At 34.8% G+C, this 19,160-nt stretch overlaps 1 protein-coding gene and 2 pseudogenes across 1 annotated transcript; all 3 read right to left on the reverse strand.

Moving 5' to 3' along the window:
* Positions 1-4,884: 4,884 nt before the first annotated feature.
* On the reverse strand, positions 4,885-5,708 carry LOC145628215 (fatty acid desaturase 4, chloroplastic pseudogene; annotated as a pseudogene).
* A 2,077-nt stretch (positions 5,709-7,785) lies between these two features.
* LOC145627336 (fatty acid desaturase 4, chloroplastic pseudogene) lies at positions 7,786-8,589 on the reverse strand (annotated as a pseudogene).
* Positions 8,590-12,840: 4,251 nt separating this feature from the next.
* On the reverse strand, positions 12,841-17,707 carry LOC145628216 (uncharacterized). Its single transcript, XM_081680522.1, has 4 exons — positions 16,956-17,707; positions 15,505-16,666; positions 13,408-13,947; positions 12,841-13,119 (listed from the first exon to the last, which is right to left on the reverse strand). The coding sequence occupies exons 1-4, from the start codon at positions 17,705-17,707 to the stop codon at positions 12,841-12,843; spliced, it is 2,733 nt and encodes a 910-aa protein (XP_081536648.1).
* Positions 17,708-19,160: the final 1,453 nt, after the last annotated feature.

Consider the following 19,160-nt stretch of genomic DNA (forward strand, 5'->3'; position numbering starts at 1 on the left):
ACAGGGGGAAAGCGGCGCAATGTTAGCATCAAGCCATTGAATAATACAAATTGTACATTGTACGCATAGCTCAATATATAGCATATAGGGAAATAGCACGTTTATCACTTAAGTATGCAAAGTTCCAACCTAGAGTCAAGAGTACATATCCTAATCTATGGTCAAGCTTGAGTAGTCAAAAATTCAAAATACTCTATCGTTAAGATCGAGGTTGATACGTATGTAGTCTCGCAGGGTGTACACGTTTGCAAATCTACATACCATGGTTTGATATGCTAGTATTAAGATGATGATGACCCGCACGCCTAGAGTTTTAGGTTGGCATAGTCTAAACCCATAATGGCTAACCTTTTCTTTTAAGGACCTTTTATTGAATTCTAGCATTGACTTACATTTTCAAGCATTGACCACGCACTCATATGCAAGGCACGTGACAACGCACCAAAAACCCTCATCCATGTATAGTATATCAACACCATGATGTACCAAACTCCCACCCAAACTCGATTTTACAAGGTACCATACTTCCTCCGTTACTCTAAGATTTTCCCATTTAAATGATATAGAGTAGTACAAATTATTAGTAATATAAATTTGAAATTCTAAAAATTATTATCAAGACAAATTAAACAAAACATCATTTGAGTCATCTTGATTCTTGAATATATGATTTTTACACTATTTATAAATTATAAGCCTACTTTGACTTATACTAATATATAAAATATATGTAGCCATGTAAAATATATTTGGATTAGTCTTTATGTATATATTCATTATATTAATCTTTTATATTTCTTATGAAATTACAAATTTTAACGGTCAAAATTGTGCATTGGCATGTGTATCAAACTATCAGTAATAGCGTTGTAATTATTATGAAACAAAGAGAGTACGTAATGTCTACATTCCTAATGAGCGAAGAACCTTTAGGAAAAATTGGAATAATAATTTTAATGACAAACCCCCCGAATGTACCTTTGTTAATGTCTAACAAATAATCAAGTCATGCGTGTGAAATTTATGCTTGAATCATGTGAAACTGTATTCACACAAATTATTACTCCGTAGTTAGGTTAAAGTCAATGATTATGGTAATAAAACTAATAATGACAGGAGATGATATCTAAATATAAGGTATATATTGTATATATTGTAAAGTCATAATAACTTAAGAGGTTTTTCAGTGTGGCAGGCCACATGGTGTAGCAGGGGTTATTTGTAAGGGGTGTTACTGGTTTTGTCAAAGGTTACTTGTATGGGTTACTTGTAGGTGTTACTTGCATTCTGAGTAACCCCTACAAATAACCCCAGACCAAACCTTCATACCAAACCATTAACACCTGATCATAACCAGTAAGACCATACAACTAACCCTTGAATACAAGTAACACCTTGACCAAAACCAGTAACACCAGAATACAAGTAACACCAAAATACAAGTAACACCCTATAAGTAACACCAGAATATATACAAGTAAACACCCTACAAGTAACCCCTTGCCAGCCACATACAAAAATTTGTATAGTAAGTTTTCTCCTATGTTTAATAGGCAATAATTTGTGAGAATGGCTATAAGATTGGGACTTTTTATTTTGTGAGTATGGTCAAATTAATGTAATATAAGGTTGATATTGTAAACACAAATTTTAAATCTGTAAAATATAGATTTAAAACAAATGCAACAAAGAATTAATTTTATTAATTTGATAATTTAGGGTACAATCTCTAATTTGATCCTATGATTCGATCTCCACTTTGACTTTGACGTAATTTAAAGATTGACTTGATTCTCGAACGAGGGTCGTCGAGGCTTGATCTCGATCGAAGATTTGATGCAGACCTTTGACTTATCTTTGATGTAGACCTTTGACTTGTTGTTGATGTAGACCTTTGACTTGAATTCTTGATTGAGGGCCGACGAGGCTTGATCTCGATCAATGACTATTTGATGTAGAGATTTTGATGATTTGAAGTCCTTCTTTCCTCCGTGTTGAGGGCCGTCGAGGGCCGTCAAGGCTTGATCTCTTCCACGAGTGATCTTCTAGAGTAGAACGACACGTCGAATGCTTGTTGTTCTTCTTCTAGGTTTTGAGAGGATTTCTTTGAAAAGATTTAGAGTGTTTGATGAGGGGTTTTCTCTGAAGAGAGCTTTAGAGTGTTTGAGAGGTTTCTTTGAAAAGGTTTTTGAATATTTGAGAGAGCGAGGCTTTCTCTGTATTTTGTATCTACTTATTTTCCTCTCTAGGTTTCCTCTGAATTTTTCCTCTAAGTTTCTCTCTAGGTTTTCTTTCTGTTTTCGTTTTCCTCCGAATTTTTCCTCTACCTCAATGAAATAGAGAGAGCTCTATTTATAGAGTGAGACATCCTAGGGTTAGGGTTTGATGTGTACATTGGGGTTGGGCTTAGCTTGGCCATATAACACTAATTAAAATGGGCTAATTTAAGTAATTTGACCCAAAATAATTAATTCTAATTAAAGTCAAATAAACATGAGTCAATACTTTGACTTTGACCCGTATAATATCCAATATGGCACTTGTATAAAATTTACGTGCCTACAGATATTTCATATCTGCTTCTTTAATTTCGAAGGAGTCATTCGGTTCGTTAAATTGGAAGGAATTGGAATGGATCTCAAATTAGGGAGATATGGATTCTAAACCTCATATTTATTAAAGGGTAAATACAAGTTGAGTAACAATTCATATATTCCAATAAAGTAAGCCCAACCTAAATATATACTTCGTATATGTTTACATATATTCGCTCATTATGTTGCCATTTCTAAAAGAATATCCTGAAAATATCTAGATATGGCGACCGCATTGCACGCGTTAGCCAACTTAGTTGATGTATAGTTATATACTTATATTATATGCTCTGTACTTCGTAGCTCATACCACCTAGTAACAGCATGGCAGCCTAGTAATAGCATGGGCTTACTAATTACAATTAATTAATTACACTAACATAAGCCCAAATATGAACTAACAAATAAATTCCAATAAAGTAAGGCCAACCTAATTATGATTGCCCCAAGTTAGTGCCAAGCTATAAAGTTTTTCCTTCATTTACCCAATTATGATCTAATAAAATAAAAATTAGATTCAGATGATATTCCACTATTTAATATAAAACCAGTTTATTGGTCTAGGCGATGTCCCAATAAATCATAAATTAATAGTTTGATCAAAATTAATTAAACAAGGTTAATGTTAACAATATTTGTAAGTGAATGAAAAATATAATAATCTATATTAACTTATCTGTCTGGCAAAGGATGGATGACGGAGATGTACTCAGGGGTTAATTAAGGGGATAGGAGATAATGGGGCGCCCCTGGGATTTGAAAGAGTTAACATTGGCTGCAATGGTGAGGCTATTAATAATCCTTTAAATGACAGGATAGAGGTGACTATAATGGCGGATGGCTCTTGGAAAAAGAGCACTGGAAATGCAGGTATGGGTTGGGCATACTCCTTTGACCATCTATTCTATATGGAAGGTGGAGGCATTCATGTGGAGCGTTTGCCATGTGTAGCTGCCCTTAAGTGGGCAATACTACTGAAAAGTTATCAACGAATACTTTTGTTTACGGACTCGCATGCTCATGGGAGTTGATTCAACATCCGAAAAGGAGGGAGGTACGGCTGCTACGGACAATTCAAGAATTACTACAAACAAGGAGGTCTTTTATGAGCTGCATCATTTGGAAAGTAGGACGAGATCAAGTAACTAAAGCTCATGGATTGCTAATATGTGTAGGTTAATTTACATAGCTTTACTAGTTAGTTTTTGTTTTAGGTTGCTGTTGTCAAAAAAAAAAAAAAAAAAAAAAAAAAGGTTACAGTTGACTCGGAAGTTATTGTACGTATGTTGGTGGATCCGATTTTCCCCAACTCTCCATATATTCATCTGTTACGAAAGTGTAAGACCTTAATTGCGAAACGTGATTGGGAGCTTACTATTAGTCATTGCTACAGAGAGGCTAATCGGGCTACGGATTTGTTAGCTAATTTTGAAGTGACGGCTACAAAAAGATAGTCATCTTTGAGGCGGTCACGAAGTATCTTCAAACCGTTTTATTGGAGGACTTGAGGGGAGCAACAAGGGCTAGGATGATCCCAACCGAGGCCACTTGAAGAAAATTAAGAGGTAGTCTTTTTTGTTAGTTTTTTGTTTTTTATTTTTCATTGTGTTTTTAGCAACAAGGGCTAGGATGATCCCAAATGAGAGAATATATACTCGTAGTTTGTTATAAAAACGAAACTATAATAAGACCTTCAGAGTAACATCTTGTAAATGTAATGGAAAATAATGACGAAATATTAGTGCATATTTCATATAAGTTGATTATTGCTTAGAATTTTATTTTTGTTGTTTTTATTATTATGGAAATCAAGTCTATTATCTGTAAAATACAACATAAAAACTACTAGCTAGGATGATTTGTTTTGAAAGACAACTATTAGGGTGATTAGTACATACACAAATTTTTATACTACCTCCGTTAATTTTTATGTGCAACTTTGAAATATTTTATATCTCATAAATAATACCCCAAAGTTGCACATAAAAATTAACAAAGGTAGTAGCTTAGATGGTAAACTATGCATGTTATACCAGTAAAAAAAGGTTTTATGTTCAAATTAAATCTTGTTCTACATGCAATTAATCAATTAATTAAGTACAGTTAAACTACATGCACGTGCATTGCATAGGTTTAAAGGTAGTTACATTAAAAAATATACATATGCATAATCAATTGTACAATACATATTACATCAATTAATTACTGGTATAATGTTCATAATTATTTAAAGTTATTAAAGAAAAAAAAATACTCATATATGATTTAGAAAGAAACTTCATTATTGAAGCTAGGAAGGCGGTGTGGAATTTTCCTCAGTCAATTTCACGCTAGGTTCATTCCAAGACCTTGGCTTCACTCCAAACCAAAAGAATATAACCTTTTCAAATGCCACAAAAATCTTATATTCATCTAAAAATTTGTTCCAAATTCCACTTACTATGCAATAGTTACTATTATAAGGAGCATGATGGTGGGCAGCATGTTGTGTGCGTGACACTATCACCCCTAAATCTTGCAAGGACACAACTATTGTGGGTAATTTGTTCTTTGTTGTGTGGGACCATGCATGGAATTGATGGCTAAATAAGAGGAAGCTTGATAAAGATCCAACAAATGCCATTAAGATTGGATTATTGAATATGAGGTTAATAGGTAAGAATGTGAAGGTTGTGAATCGAGATAGTTGATAGAGATTTTTGGCTACTTGATATCTAGCGATGATCCAAGGTTTCTCATGGTGCCATTGAAAGGCCTCTATTTGAGACCCAAATATTGTGTTTGTTGTTTTCCCATAGTTGTCAATGCCCCAGTGGTATATTCCAGAAATGAGGTCCGACATAATATATCCAGCTAAGCTAGCTACGATGGGCTTCAACCATATGTGGGAATTGATTGAGATGGCTATGGATTTGGTTAGGGCTATTAGCACAGTGGTGCACCCGATAGCCAACCATGCTTGGTGGACAAACGTGGATTTTGAGCTTAGGTCATCGAGCTCTAGCTCATTAATGTTTTTAGCTTGAGCTTGAATGGCTGGAGTTATAAAGTTCGGTTGGACTTCTAGGCGTGTTGATCCCTTGTCTAACATCATTATTGTGTTTCTTCCACAAAAAAAAAAAAAAAAAAAAAAAATCAACGTGTGGGTGGTAGCTTAATTGGTAGGTTTTCTAACTGTATTGCTAGGTATGGAGAATCGAATAGTATTTTTGTGGAAAGATTGAATAGATTTGTGTTAATGAGGAATGATACCAAACAATTACTTAAAGGTGTGCTTGAGAATAAATGGCGTAGTGCCTTAAATAACTAGGCTTGGTATGTACAAACTAATATTGGCCTACTGGTGAATAATTGCACCTTCTAATTTTTAGCTTGGGGTTTTGATTATCAATATGGAAAATCTAAGGGTGTGGGAATTCATTATGGACACATTGACTGTGGAAATCTTTACTCTTCCCCTTCACTTATAAAAGTATATATCTAGCCTACAAATTTAAATTAAGTGGACGTAATAGTTTGATTCAATAATATTATATGTTATATTTCTTATCTTTAAAAAGTGGTGGAAATACGTACACGGAAGAACATATGGAGTATTACAAAATGTGCCTAAATTTTGCTTATTTCAATACACTAATAAATAATGAATATAGACTACTCGATCTATCACTTTTAATAAAGTATTATGTTTGCTTTATATGCTAATAAGTCAATGCCAAATTCAAGGCAAAATCCAATAATAAACAACGTGCTCGTACAAGATATAGAGATTTAAATTGAAGTCATCAAATGTTCTATGCTTCTATCTTCTACGTGGGATAAAACAATCCCACACAATTTCATCTATCACTATTGTCTTATTGAAGCGAGAAAAAGTACACTTGCCTGTTAGAGTAACACGAGATAATTATAATAATGGCCTCCTCCTATCTAGAGAGCATAATATCATCGCCCATATAATTATTGAAGGTGATAATCTCACTATTATTAATATTTTGCAGATTTTGCAGGGTCATTATAACTGCTCGTGAAAGCTCCAGCTGCTAATGGATGATAACTTTTTGGATTCTTTCTCGGCCTTCAAGTCTCAGCATATCTACCGTGAAGGAAATCGGGCATCAGATTATATTGTTATGATGCTGCTAAACGTCCCTTTTATCACCTTTAGTATAATGTAGTAGATAGATAGATAGATAGATAGATATATTGTTATGATATTTTTCCTACCAGTTACTTGTTCGTGCAGTGGTGAATGGGACTGCACTTGATAAGGAGGACCGTGTGTTCAATCCCTGCAGCAACAATTGGAAGGGGACTGAAACCCACCTGCCCAAAACTTAGCCCTAAACTCATATTAGTCTAGAGGGTGAATGGATGGAAACCAAAAAAATAAAAATAAAATATCCTGTATAAAAATATGATTGACATATTTAATTATTGATTAGTTTTCTTTTTCGTATTGAACTTTATGTGAACCTCCTATCCTTCGCCTTTTCTTTCTATTTCTCACATACAATGTATATTATTAATATGTATCATTACATTACATCATCACGTCAAAGTGAGAGAAATGAGGGAATTGAAATTTTTTGGGTCCTCCAAATAGAAGAGGGTTGCCTGAAAGGTATTGCATTAATTAATTTTGATGCAACAAATTAAACAAACTAGTTTTTTGGCCAGGGCGATGCCCGGATTACTACGTGAAATTAACTGATTATTATTATACATTGTAATATATGATTTAATAATATAACCTGCTTGATAATTAGCTTAGATGGCTAAATATTCAATTTTGTTGTAAGTGGTTTGGGGATCAAATCCTCTTATCTTCATATTTTTTTATATTAGTGATGATGTGGCTGTTGTGATGTTGGGTAGGTGACGTGGCTCCATCAAGTGTTTGTGAACTGACGTGGCATCATGAATTGTTAGTGAAGTGACGTGGCGTAATTTGGAAGAGTCTACGTGGCGCATGGACATTTTTATAAACGCCTTTTAATATACTAGTTTTGTACCCCGGCGATGCCCGGGTTGTTTATTGAATTTTAAGATAAATTTATAGTTCGAGTTAACTCATGACCAGACCTAACAGGTCTATATAGTAATAAAATTCTATTACATTGTGAAATATATATGTTATTTTAACCGATTAGTAGGAAATACAAAATAAGTGATTTAAAAAGACACTTTATTATCGAGACTAGGAAAGAGGTGTAATATTCTCCTTAGTCAACTTCAAGCTCGGCTCATTCCAAGACCTTGGCTTCACTCCAAACCAAAAGAATATAGCCTTTTCAAATGCCACAAAAACCTTATTTTCATCTAAAAATTTGTTCCAAATTCCACTTACTATGCAATAGTTACTATTAAAAGGAACATGATGATGGGCAGCATGTTGTGTGCGTGACACTAGCACCCCCAAATCTTGCAAGGTCACAACTATTGGAGGTAACTTGCTCTTTGTTGAGTGAGACCATGCATGAAATTGTTGGCTAAATAGGAGGCAAGTCGATAAGCATCCAACAAATGCCATTAAAATCGCGTCATTAAAAAAGAGGTTAATAGGTAAGAAAATGAAGGTCGCGGCTTGGCCTAGAGCATGAAGATTGTTGGCTACTTCACGTCTTGTGATGTACCAAGGCATGTCATGGTGACCTTGGAAGTCGTCGATTTGAGCTCCAAATATGGGGGTGTTTACATCCCCATAGTTGTCTACGCTCCAATGGTAGACTCCGGACATGAGATCTGCTACAACGTACCCAACTAAGCCAGCTATGATTGGCTCGACCCATATATGGGAATATATTGAGGCCACTATTGACTTGGTTAGGGCAATTAGCACAGTTGTGCACCCGCTAACTAACCAAGCTCGGTGAACCCATGTGGATTTGAAAGCCGGATCATCAGGCTTGAGCCCCTCGGTAATCTTAGCTTGAGCCACCATGGGTTGGGTAGAGCTCGGTTGGACTTTTGAGGAGGTTGACATTGTACACATTCTTGGTGAAAAGTGTTTGAGAAGGGGTGGTACCTTAAATAAATAAAGGACATGGTGGAAATACGTACACGGAAGATTAATAATAAAATTAATACTACAAAAAAATTGTTGCCGCAAGATCAATAATTTTTCAACCATTAAATTGAAATACTCTACTTGTATAATATAAACCTCTGTAACTCTGTTATACTCGCTCTGTTTTCTTTTATTTGTATCAATTTAATTAACCGGCACATTTGTCAAGACGCAACTTTGACTATTAATATCTTTAATTGCTAATTAGTAAAAATTATAATAAAATTATATTATGAAACTAGACATTATGAGAAATCTAATGATATATTAAATAATAACATTTATTTATTTTATATAATATAATAAACATTATATTTTATTTTATCAAGTCAACCATGGTATGTGAATAGTGCAAAAATTAAAGTGATGCATTTAAAAAAAAAACAGAGTGAGTAATAAATTGTTGTATGTAGGAAGGGTTGCACAAAGTTTAATTGTAAGAGATAATTTTAATAGAAAAGAATGCGACAAGAGATACTAAAGAAGTTTTTCTATATGAATCAGAGGGTAATGAAATTAACAAAACTTTTGATTGCGGAGTTCAGGACTAATGAGGAGGAAAAGGACTCCATTGTGCCGGGTGGATTCAATTGGTTTGCAATAGTAGCTAGATTGAGAAGTTGATTTTTTTTATTTTTTTTATTTTTTTTATTTTTTTTTTTTTTTTTTACAAAAAATGAACATAATTAAGGAGCTTTGATTTTTTTTTTTTTACGGAGTACTAGTACTCTTCCGTCACTAGATTACATTATATTTCTACTTTTCTCTAATATGTGAGGAATAAATGCTAGAAATAGAATTGTAATTTAGGGACGGAGGGAATACTATTATTTCGGTTAATAGTTTATATAAATAAATAAATTATTTTTGCCCTTTCTAGTTTCTATTACTGTTTTTTTGATTAATTCCTCATTAATACTTTGCCTAAGTCCTTAATGTCAAGTGTCTTCCATTAATTTTTTTTTCTTCCAAATTTTAGAACTGTCAAAGATATCTGATACGCGCATATAATAAATTATATGCCACATGTTCTATACATTATTTTCAAAAGTGGAAAACATCACAATAAATAATCTTGTCCTCTCCATTATTTTTGCTCCTTCAAAACAATATTTTTATGTGATGAAAGAGCTATAAGACTTATCCGAAACGGTGGCGTATCCAGGAAGTCAGAAGTGTGGATTCGAAACATTGAATAATAATATATTAATATATAGCTCCGATCCTTCGGTTTTTTTTTTATTATTGCAATTGATAGAGAATATCCATAGAATATTCTCATCCTAGGTTTAGGATATATTTTGTATAAGATTATCTTTAATATCTGTACATATCTTATAGTTACCTAATATGATTAGGTTTCTCATTGTAACCCTATAAATATTGATCAATGGAAATCACTCTAATCAAGGAGTTTACATTATCTGACATGGTATCACAGCTTAAGTTAGATCTTGGGATTATATGCAAAAATTCTCACCCTGCCGGTGGCTTAGAAAATTAAACCCACCAGCGGGATATACACAAATTTTTTATGCTTCCGCAAACACACACATATAGATTTTTTATGTTGGTAATTTCATGTTTGTTGACTTGAACGAACAATACAAGAGGGGGGGTGAATTGTATTGTGGGGAAACTAGGGTAATTTTTGCGGAATTTGTAAAGAAACTAAGCGAAAACATAAAGTGCACAAAGAGATTTTACGTGGAAAACTCCTTGGCCCTAATCAAGAAGAAAAAACCACGACCACAAGGGATTTTAAACCTCAACTCTTAATTATAATAGGGCAAACAACCTATTACAATCTAAGACTCTAACTCAAGTTCCTCAACAAACTTGAGTTCCCCTTCAACCGATCCCTCAATCAATTGAACGCTCAAAACTCTCTCTATCTCTTTGCTTCACTTAAAGCAATAAACACTCTAGAGTTCACTCAAACTCTCTCCCCAAATTACAACTCAATGAATTAAACTCTAATATAAATCACAAGGACACTTTTGGACTCAAGTGGAATAAGTAAGAATAAATATGCTAGAATGTTCAAGTGTGTTTTTGCAAACTGAGGAAAGCGTTATTTATAGAGTTAGAAATGCATCCACTAAACAGTTAGTTAGTCCCACTAACTCCACGTTCCTCAACTTGAGTAGCACGTAGAAGTGAAATACTTGTGTTGCAAGTGAACGCAACTAACCCACGATTTTTTCAAACTCTAAAACTGCTTCCTTAATTTTCTCAACCAATTTGACTGATTAAAACCCACGTTAAAATACTTTCCAAAAAAAATCTTTTTCTCAAAAATAAAAACCAAATCAGTTAAAAGATATTTTAGAAAGATATTTAATATTTCCAAAAGATAATTATTTAAGTAAATAATATCTAATAGAAATATAGGAAAATATAATTAATTAAAATAAGATAACTATTCCACTTGACTCCTACTAATGTCAATATAATTTATACGTACAAGAAGCTAAAAAGATAACCTATTAACTGTTAAACTCCTTGCTTTCTCTGAGGATTCTTCGACTCTAAAGTTTCCACACTTTAGATCCCTCGGGAAACTAATGTCTTGCTTTCTTGATTTTATCTTCTCGCTTAGTCTTTAGCCTTCTTTATCTTCCAGTATGCTCGTTCCTCCTCGGGTACATCATCACATACTTCAGTTTCCTCTTCGAAACCTAAGACTTACAATACTTAAAGACACTTGTTAAAACGTGTAAGTTTGCTTGAGTCATCATCAAAACACATAAGGGTCAACAATGTTTGCCAATACACATTTTATCACTTAAATATCTTAAATTATATATTTGTAAAAAATATAAAAAGTTAATATTTAAAAGGAAAAAAAAAATTGAAATGGCTTATATATATAAGCATTCGAATTTTCATAGAATGCAGTGATGGTAAAGGAAGAGAGGGGGAAAAATTAAAACGGCTTATAATATACAAGCATTCGAGTGGTAATAATTAGGGTTGTTCAAAAATACCCGACCCGCTGACCCGCAAAGTACCCGACGGGTTTTATAATTATTTTTCCTATTTTACCGGGTAAGGTACCCAACCCGCTAAAATATCAAATATTTGGGTCGGGTAATGGGCCACTATTTGACTGTAGCGGGTACCCGTTAAATACCCTTTTTTTTATTATTTATTATTGGCAGCTCTTTACTTTAGGGTACTAATAATGTAATATGAAGAGTTTAGAGAAGGTATTGAAAAAAAAGGAGATAAAAAAAAATAAAAAGGCGATGCTAGAAATCAAACCCCAGACCCATGAGGCCCAAGTGCACAAACCCAAACCCTTGCTACTATCGAGCTACGCTTCTTTTCCTATCTCACTTATGTACCCATATTCTATTTATTCTTTTTTTTTTCTTCACTTTTTTAAAATTTAAAAAAAAAACGAAGTTGTTTTTCCCCGAAAAATCAATGGGTTTAATGAACCTACTTTCCTTTATTTTGTAGGTATTGTGTATGAGATAATTACCTTGATATTTTAAATTGTTATGTCTCTGCTCTGCTTTGTCCTGTTATGTTAAAATCTGCTCTGCTGAAATTTGCTCTGCTCTACTTTGTTTAAATATGCTATGTTCTACTTTGTAGTGCGTTGGAAGTCTTGCTCTACTCTGCTCTGCTAAAATTTGCCCATAAGCTCAAAAGAATATAGCAAGCTACTTGTATTTTTTTAACGCAAAGTAGTAATATTATATTATATCAAGGTGAACTTAGCCACCTGAGCAAAAGCAGAATAGAGATGGGTGTGAGTAACAACCCAAACTCTATCCTTGATAATGTTTACATAAGCATAATAAGCAGCTAAACAAGACAAATATTTAAAGCTAATCCTAACAGTCACAAGGTGCGCAAAAGGTGAGTTAGGAAGCAGCAGAGGAACACATCTAGTTAGTAGGTTGGTAGTCAGGGATCTCCGAGGCATAAGCTTCAAACACATCAGCAGGAGGGTAGTAATAGATCTCCTTGTTACCCTTCTTCACTCTTGTTCTGCCAGTCATGGCTAATTTATCAGCCACAAAATCAACAGTACGAGGAGCATGCAGAATGTTAACAGTCCAAGCCCTATGAAGAAGAGAGGCCACATCTCTGATAATGTTTCCCAAGTCCGAGTCTTTGTGGTTATCTGGATTTTTCAGCATTTTTGTAAGAGCATCAGCATCAGTTTTCCAGATCCAAGTGAGTGATCTTTCTCTTCCAAGCCATAAGTAATCCTTCCCTGATGGAAAGTAATTCAGCAGAAGCAGCTGAGATAGCATTGAAGTTAACAGCAAAGCCTTCCTGCCAGATTCCTTTGTCACACCTGATTACACCACCACCTCCAACATTTTCCAGGTTAATCCAAGAGCCATCTGTGTTTAGCTTGTAGCAACCTTGTTGTGGTGGAGCCCAAGTTCTCATAGCAGCAGAGTTAGAGGAAGAAGCAAAATCTGGATGACCCTGCTTTAATTTGAGACAGTAGAGATAATCAACTAGAAATTTGTTAAAAGTTGAATTGATAAACAACATTTTTTGTTCAAAGATGGCCATATTCCTAGTCTTCTAAAGATGCCAAATAGCAACCAAAAAAATAGTTTTCCAAGTTGTAGTTTGAGAAAAATTAAAAGCAAGCCAATCCTGAAAACTTGTATTGTAAAAAGAACTTAAATCTGAAATAGAAGCTGGAAATTTTTGGAAAACTAAAGACCAGAAAGAAGAAGAGTTAGGACAATCCCTGAATATATGGACTGAATCCTCAATGGGAGCTTCACATCTAATGCAAATTGGGTCAAAGTTGCTGATTTTTCTCCTAAGGGTATAGCCAGTAGGAAGAATATCTCTAACAACATTCCATAAGAGCATCTTATACTTGTAAGGGACTTTAATTTTCCACATTAATTTCCAGTTAAAATTAGACAGGAAAGTAGTATTAAGATTAAAATTGGGAAGGGTGCTGTTATAAGCAGATTTAATGGTAAAACTACCACTTTTATCCATAGTCCATCTTAGTCTATCTTCCACATCAACAAGTTTAGCAAGGGGATAGGCAGAAATAAGAGAGCAAATGTGAGCAGGAATGATGTGTTTAACATTGTCTAAATACCAAGAATTATTCCTAATGATGTTAGACACTCTCCAATGACCCCAAGAGTTGGGAATTTTAATATTAGGGATTAAGTAAAGAGGAGAATCACCAATCCAGTGATGATACCAAAGAGATGTGTCTTCTCCGTTCCCAATGTTAATAATAAGACCAGGTTTTAGGATTTTTCTACCAGCAAGGATATCCTTCCAAATAATAGAGTCAGTGATTTTTTGGTTATAGTCGATGAAATTACTATACTTAAGATATCTTTTAGTTAAGATTTGCACCCAAAGTTTATTAGGTTGGGTTAAGATTTTTCATCCCAATTTAGCCATAAAGGACAAGTTCCATCTTTTTAAATCTCGAATTCCTAACCCCCCTTTAGCCATAGGGTCACAAACAACCTTCCAATTTGTTCTAGGAATGTACTTAGACCTATTGACACGGTTCCAAAGGAATTGTTTACAATTTTTTTGAAGTTCATTTAAAACCGTGATAGGCAATGTTATTAAAATCGCGATTCAGATCGTAGAATCGTACGATTCTACGATCCTAATCCACCTAAACGATGTAAATCGCTGGTAGAATCGTTATGTTGTAGAATCGCTCATAGAATCGGTAGAATCGGTTAGAATCGGTGGAATCGGTACCGATTCTACGATTCTACACCGATTCTACCGATTCTACTCCTGCAAAAAACCTGATTTTTGGAAATCCATAACTTTTGATTCCGAAGTCGGAATTAGGCTTATAATATATCATTGGAAAGCTCTTGAATTCTACTTTCTGATAAAATTGGTTTCGTACCTATATCATTTATATATTTTATGTTATAGAGTAAAGAGTGTAAGGATGTCATAGTTGAACCTAACTTTAGTCAATGACTTACATATTATTCAATCTAAATCATAATAAAGCTTATGAAACATCAATTTAAATAGCTTTTAAGATTCTATCCAACCATTTAAATTTTATGGGCATAAGAATGTATTCATGAATCTCATGCACTCAAATTTGGGCATATAAAAAACACTTTTATAACATGAGTTTGTTGTAGTTGTCATTCTTTAGCTATCTCGTTAAATGAACTAACTTGACACTTAGTTTTCTATCTTTATTGGATTTTTTTTTATAATTCATGGGTCTAGGGAAAATAACTTTACGAGTCAACAACATTATTTTTTTCATAATTTAACAACAACTGTCGTGTACTCTCATGGTTAAGAATGTGTACCAATAATCCGACTTTATAGTTTATAGTGTATTGTTTGAGTTATGCGCGTGCGAAATTACTATAAAAACTATTTTATATTTGTATGTCAATATTATGTTATTAACAATATATATTATTATCATTCTCACTGCTATAAAATTATGTATGTAGTCATTTGTTACATTTTGAAGCCCAATTTTACATTTTGGTAGAATCGTACGATTCTACGATTCGATTTTACCGATTCGATTCTACCCCACTCACCGATTCAAAGTAGAATCCCGATTCTAATAACTTTGGTGATAGGAAGAATATTAGTTTGCATAGCATAAACGGGATAAGAGTTTAAGACTGATTTAATAAGAGTGCATCTTCCTGCCATATTCAAAAGTTTAGCTTGCCATCCTTTTATTTTCGAGCAAGTTTTGTTAAGAAGAGGGAAATAGTCTAGGTACCTTAACCTCTTATGAGTAATTATGATTCCTAGATACTTCCCAAAATTAGAAGTATTAGCTATATTACATATATCACAAATAGACTTTCTTACATTGTAGTTCATTTTCCTAGGGAAGATAGCTGAAGACTTTTGAATATTAATGGATAACCCAGAGATACATTTAAAATGATTGAGGACTTCCATAATAACATCAATATTAGAAGCAGTTGCTTTACCAAAAAGGAAAACATCGTCGGCATAAAGTAAGTGGGAAATACTTATGTCTTTAGCAATTTTAATAGGTTTCCAAGAGCCGTCATTAACTTTATTTTGAATCATGCAAGAAAGCCGATCTAAGCAAAGGACAAAAATATAGGGGGAAAGAGGGTCTCCTTGACGAATGCCCCTTTGAGGAGTGAAAGAGTTAGTAATTTCACCATTCCATAAGAGAGAAATAGTAGGAGTGCAAACACAACTTAGGATTAGGTCAACCATAGAATTAGGGAGATTAATGCTTTGAAGAGTATCTTTAATAAAACTCCACTCAAGACTATCGAAAGCTTTAGAAAGATCTACTTTTAAAGCCATTAAGTTAGCCTTTTTAGAGGCTTTATTAAAATGATGAGCAACTTCTTTGATTATGATAATATTTTCCTCTATCGATCTATCCGGGATAAAGCTAGATTGAAAAGGACTAATAAGATCATTCATAATGGGTTTAAGCCTATTAGAGATACACTTAGTAATGATTTTATAGATAGTATTACAAAGGCCAATAGGTCTAAAGTCCTTCATAGTAGTAGGGCTGTCACATTTGGGGATTAGAGCAATGTAGGAATTATTAATATCACTAGGAATAGCACCATTAGAAAAACATTCTCTCACAAAATTTACAATAGAATTATGAAGAATCTCCCAGTTTTTTTGATAAAAAATTGGTTGTATTCCATCTGGTCCAGGTGATTTGATAGGATCCATGTGAAAAAGAGCATTTTTGATTTCAAAAATAGAGGGAAGATCATCAAAAGTTTTTAAAATAGAGGAATCAACTGTTTTTGGAAAACAGTAATTTTGAATAAGGGTTTGATCAGTAGGGATGCTTTTAAAGACATCAACAAAATAATCTCTAGCCAAATTTTTTAACAAAACCAAATCATTGATCCAAGTACCAGAACCAACTTGAAGAGTTAAGATTTTATTCCTGGTCTTTTTTATGTTAGCTAAAGGTGAAAGTACTTTGTATTGCAATCTGCATTTTTCCTCCAGTCTAAACCTGCTTTTTGAGCCCAGATTATTCTTTCAATTTTATATATATGATTAAGCTCCAAAAGAAGGTCTTTTTCCAAAGCTATAAGAAAATCAAAATAATGATTGGAAAGAGCAGTTTGAATGCCATTAATTCTAGCTACCAATCTCTTTTTTTTTATTATTAATGTTACCAAAAACATCATAATTCCAGTGCTTAATATTGTTTAAGAATTCTTCTCTTCCTTTCAAGAAATCATAATTATGAATATCCCAGTTCTTAATAAAAAAAAGAGTTAAAATCAGGATGTTCTAACCATGCAGCTTTACATCTAAAAGGGAAGGGGCCACCTTTATGCTTATCAAAAAGAGAAATAAGAATAGGGTTATGATCTGAATGAGTACGAGCAAGATGCAATACCTTTGTGTTTGGATAGGTGTTCAGCCAGCTTGGATTTCCTAGAGCCCTGTCAAGTCTTTCTTGAATCAAGTCCAACCCTTCCCTAGCATTGTGCCATGTAAATGGATTACCAGAAAAGCCCAAGTCAACTAAACAAGCAGCATCAACCAATTTGTTCAAATCAGCACATTGAGACTCCCTAAACCTAAGCCCTCCAGACTTCTCTGAGGGTTTGGTTACCTCATTCAAATCCCCGAGAAAAAGCCAAGGTGTGTCATCAGGAGGGAGGGAAGACCTAAGATCATTCCATAACTTATGTCTCTCAGAGGCAGTAGCAGGAGCATGCACAGCAGTAAGTAAAACTTCCTTACTATCCGGAGAAAATTTGAAAAGAGCATGGAAGTAATTCCTAGTATGCCCTTCTTGATAGACAATCAGTTCAATTGATTTCTTATACATCATCCAAATACCCCCACGCAATCCATTAGGCTTAACAAATTCAAAAGCATCGAAACCTAGCAACTTAGCAACTTCACAAGCACGAGTCCCATCACTCTTAGTTTCAAGTAAGATGAAAATACTAGGATTATGAGAAGTGATAACTTCCCATGCATGTGGAATAAACTCATTTCTATAGGCTCCTCTAACATTCCATAAGACAATTTTCATATTGAGATTAGGATAAGAGGGTACCGGATTACCATTAGAGAAAAGTGGATCAAATTTGTCCCACTCCTTCCATGCCGTTGTTCGATCCATCAGCACTATGTCGTGCATCTTCAATGGGATGACCATCGAATCCAGCTCTCTGATTGTGTTCGTTGTCTCCCAAAAGTTGACCTCTATTTGTAATCCCACCACCCCGCTTGTGATGCTGAAGATTTTCATAAGGTGATCGTGATTTTCGAGGTCTCCCTCGCTGTTTTCCGACGAGAGATGAATTACTTGAGGATTTTGCGGCGGTGGAACGAGTTGATGAGGCTGATAATTCGGCCATGGTACTTGCTGTTGGTACCATGGGCGAAGGGTCGGTTGTGGTGGTGGAGATGACAGGGGGTTGGAGGGCATAGGAGACGGAGATGTTGTCGGAAATTGGTGGGGGTTCATAATTCTGGAAATCTGAAGGAGAGTGTTGTACATCATTGCTATTTTTTCCGGCGATGGAGGTGTCTCTATCGACGACCATAGCAGCGGTGTCGATAGAGGAGGGAACAGGGCAGAAGGAGAAAGAGGAATTGACATCGGCGGGGTTTGCACTAAATTGCGGATCTGAGATGGAGTCATGGTCGGAGTTTGAGCTGGATTGAAAGGGAAGTGAGGTGGTGGGGACGGAGGATGGGGGAACGGAGTGAATGGGTGGCGCATAGAGAGGGGTTGGGCGGTCGTGATCGGAGCACCTTGGAGAGGTAGCGATTGAGAGTTGGATAGTGACAGGTTGGTTGATGGTGGTATCCATGGCGGAGGAGTGGTGGTCCTCCTGGCGAATCTCACCGATCGGCGGGGTGGGCAAATCGGTGGTAATTTTCCTTTGTTCTTCTCCATCAGAAATTAAATTCAAGGGTTGTGTTTCAGTGTTTAGGGTTTCTGTGGTGATTGCCTTCTGCGTTAAGGAATTTAAAGGGGTGGAGAGGGAAGGAGAAGCTTCAATCGGTGTTGTTGCCGTCTTCATGGTTGTCAGATGGCTAAAATCTTCTGAGCTCAAGCAAAAGGAGGAGGGAGAGGAAGCGTGTGGAATTGAAGAAGATGGTTTAGTGGTTTTAGTTTTTTGAGTTCCCAAGTTAATCTCATCATTGGGATTTAATACTTTATTGTTTAATTCCTTAGAAGTGGGAACCTCTAAATCATCCAATAAAGCAAAAGAATTAGAAGTGGAAGATTTAGAAGGGGAGTGAGAATTAGGAAGAGAAGTAGTTTTACTAGGAAGTTTGGTAGTAATTGGTTTGGGCCTAGGTTGGTTTTTGTTTACTGGGCCCAAATTTGGTCTTGGAGAAATAGTGGAGTTAGCATTTATAATTCTTTTTGATGGTTTTGGTGGGCTGGTTTTCTTTTTATTTGAAACCATTGTCCAAGGGCCATAATCTGAATTTTGATGGGGAACCATGACCCTTGAATCCTGGGAGGA

Source organism: Chenopodium album, chromosome 4, assembly GCF_948465745.1.
Source record: "Chenopodium album chromosome 4, dcCheAlbu1.1, whole genome shotgun sequence".
Classification (NCBI taxonomy): Eukaryota; Viridiplantae; Streptophyta; class Magnoliopsida; order Caryophyllales; family Amaranthaceae; genus Chenopodium; species Chenopodium album.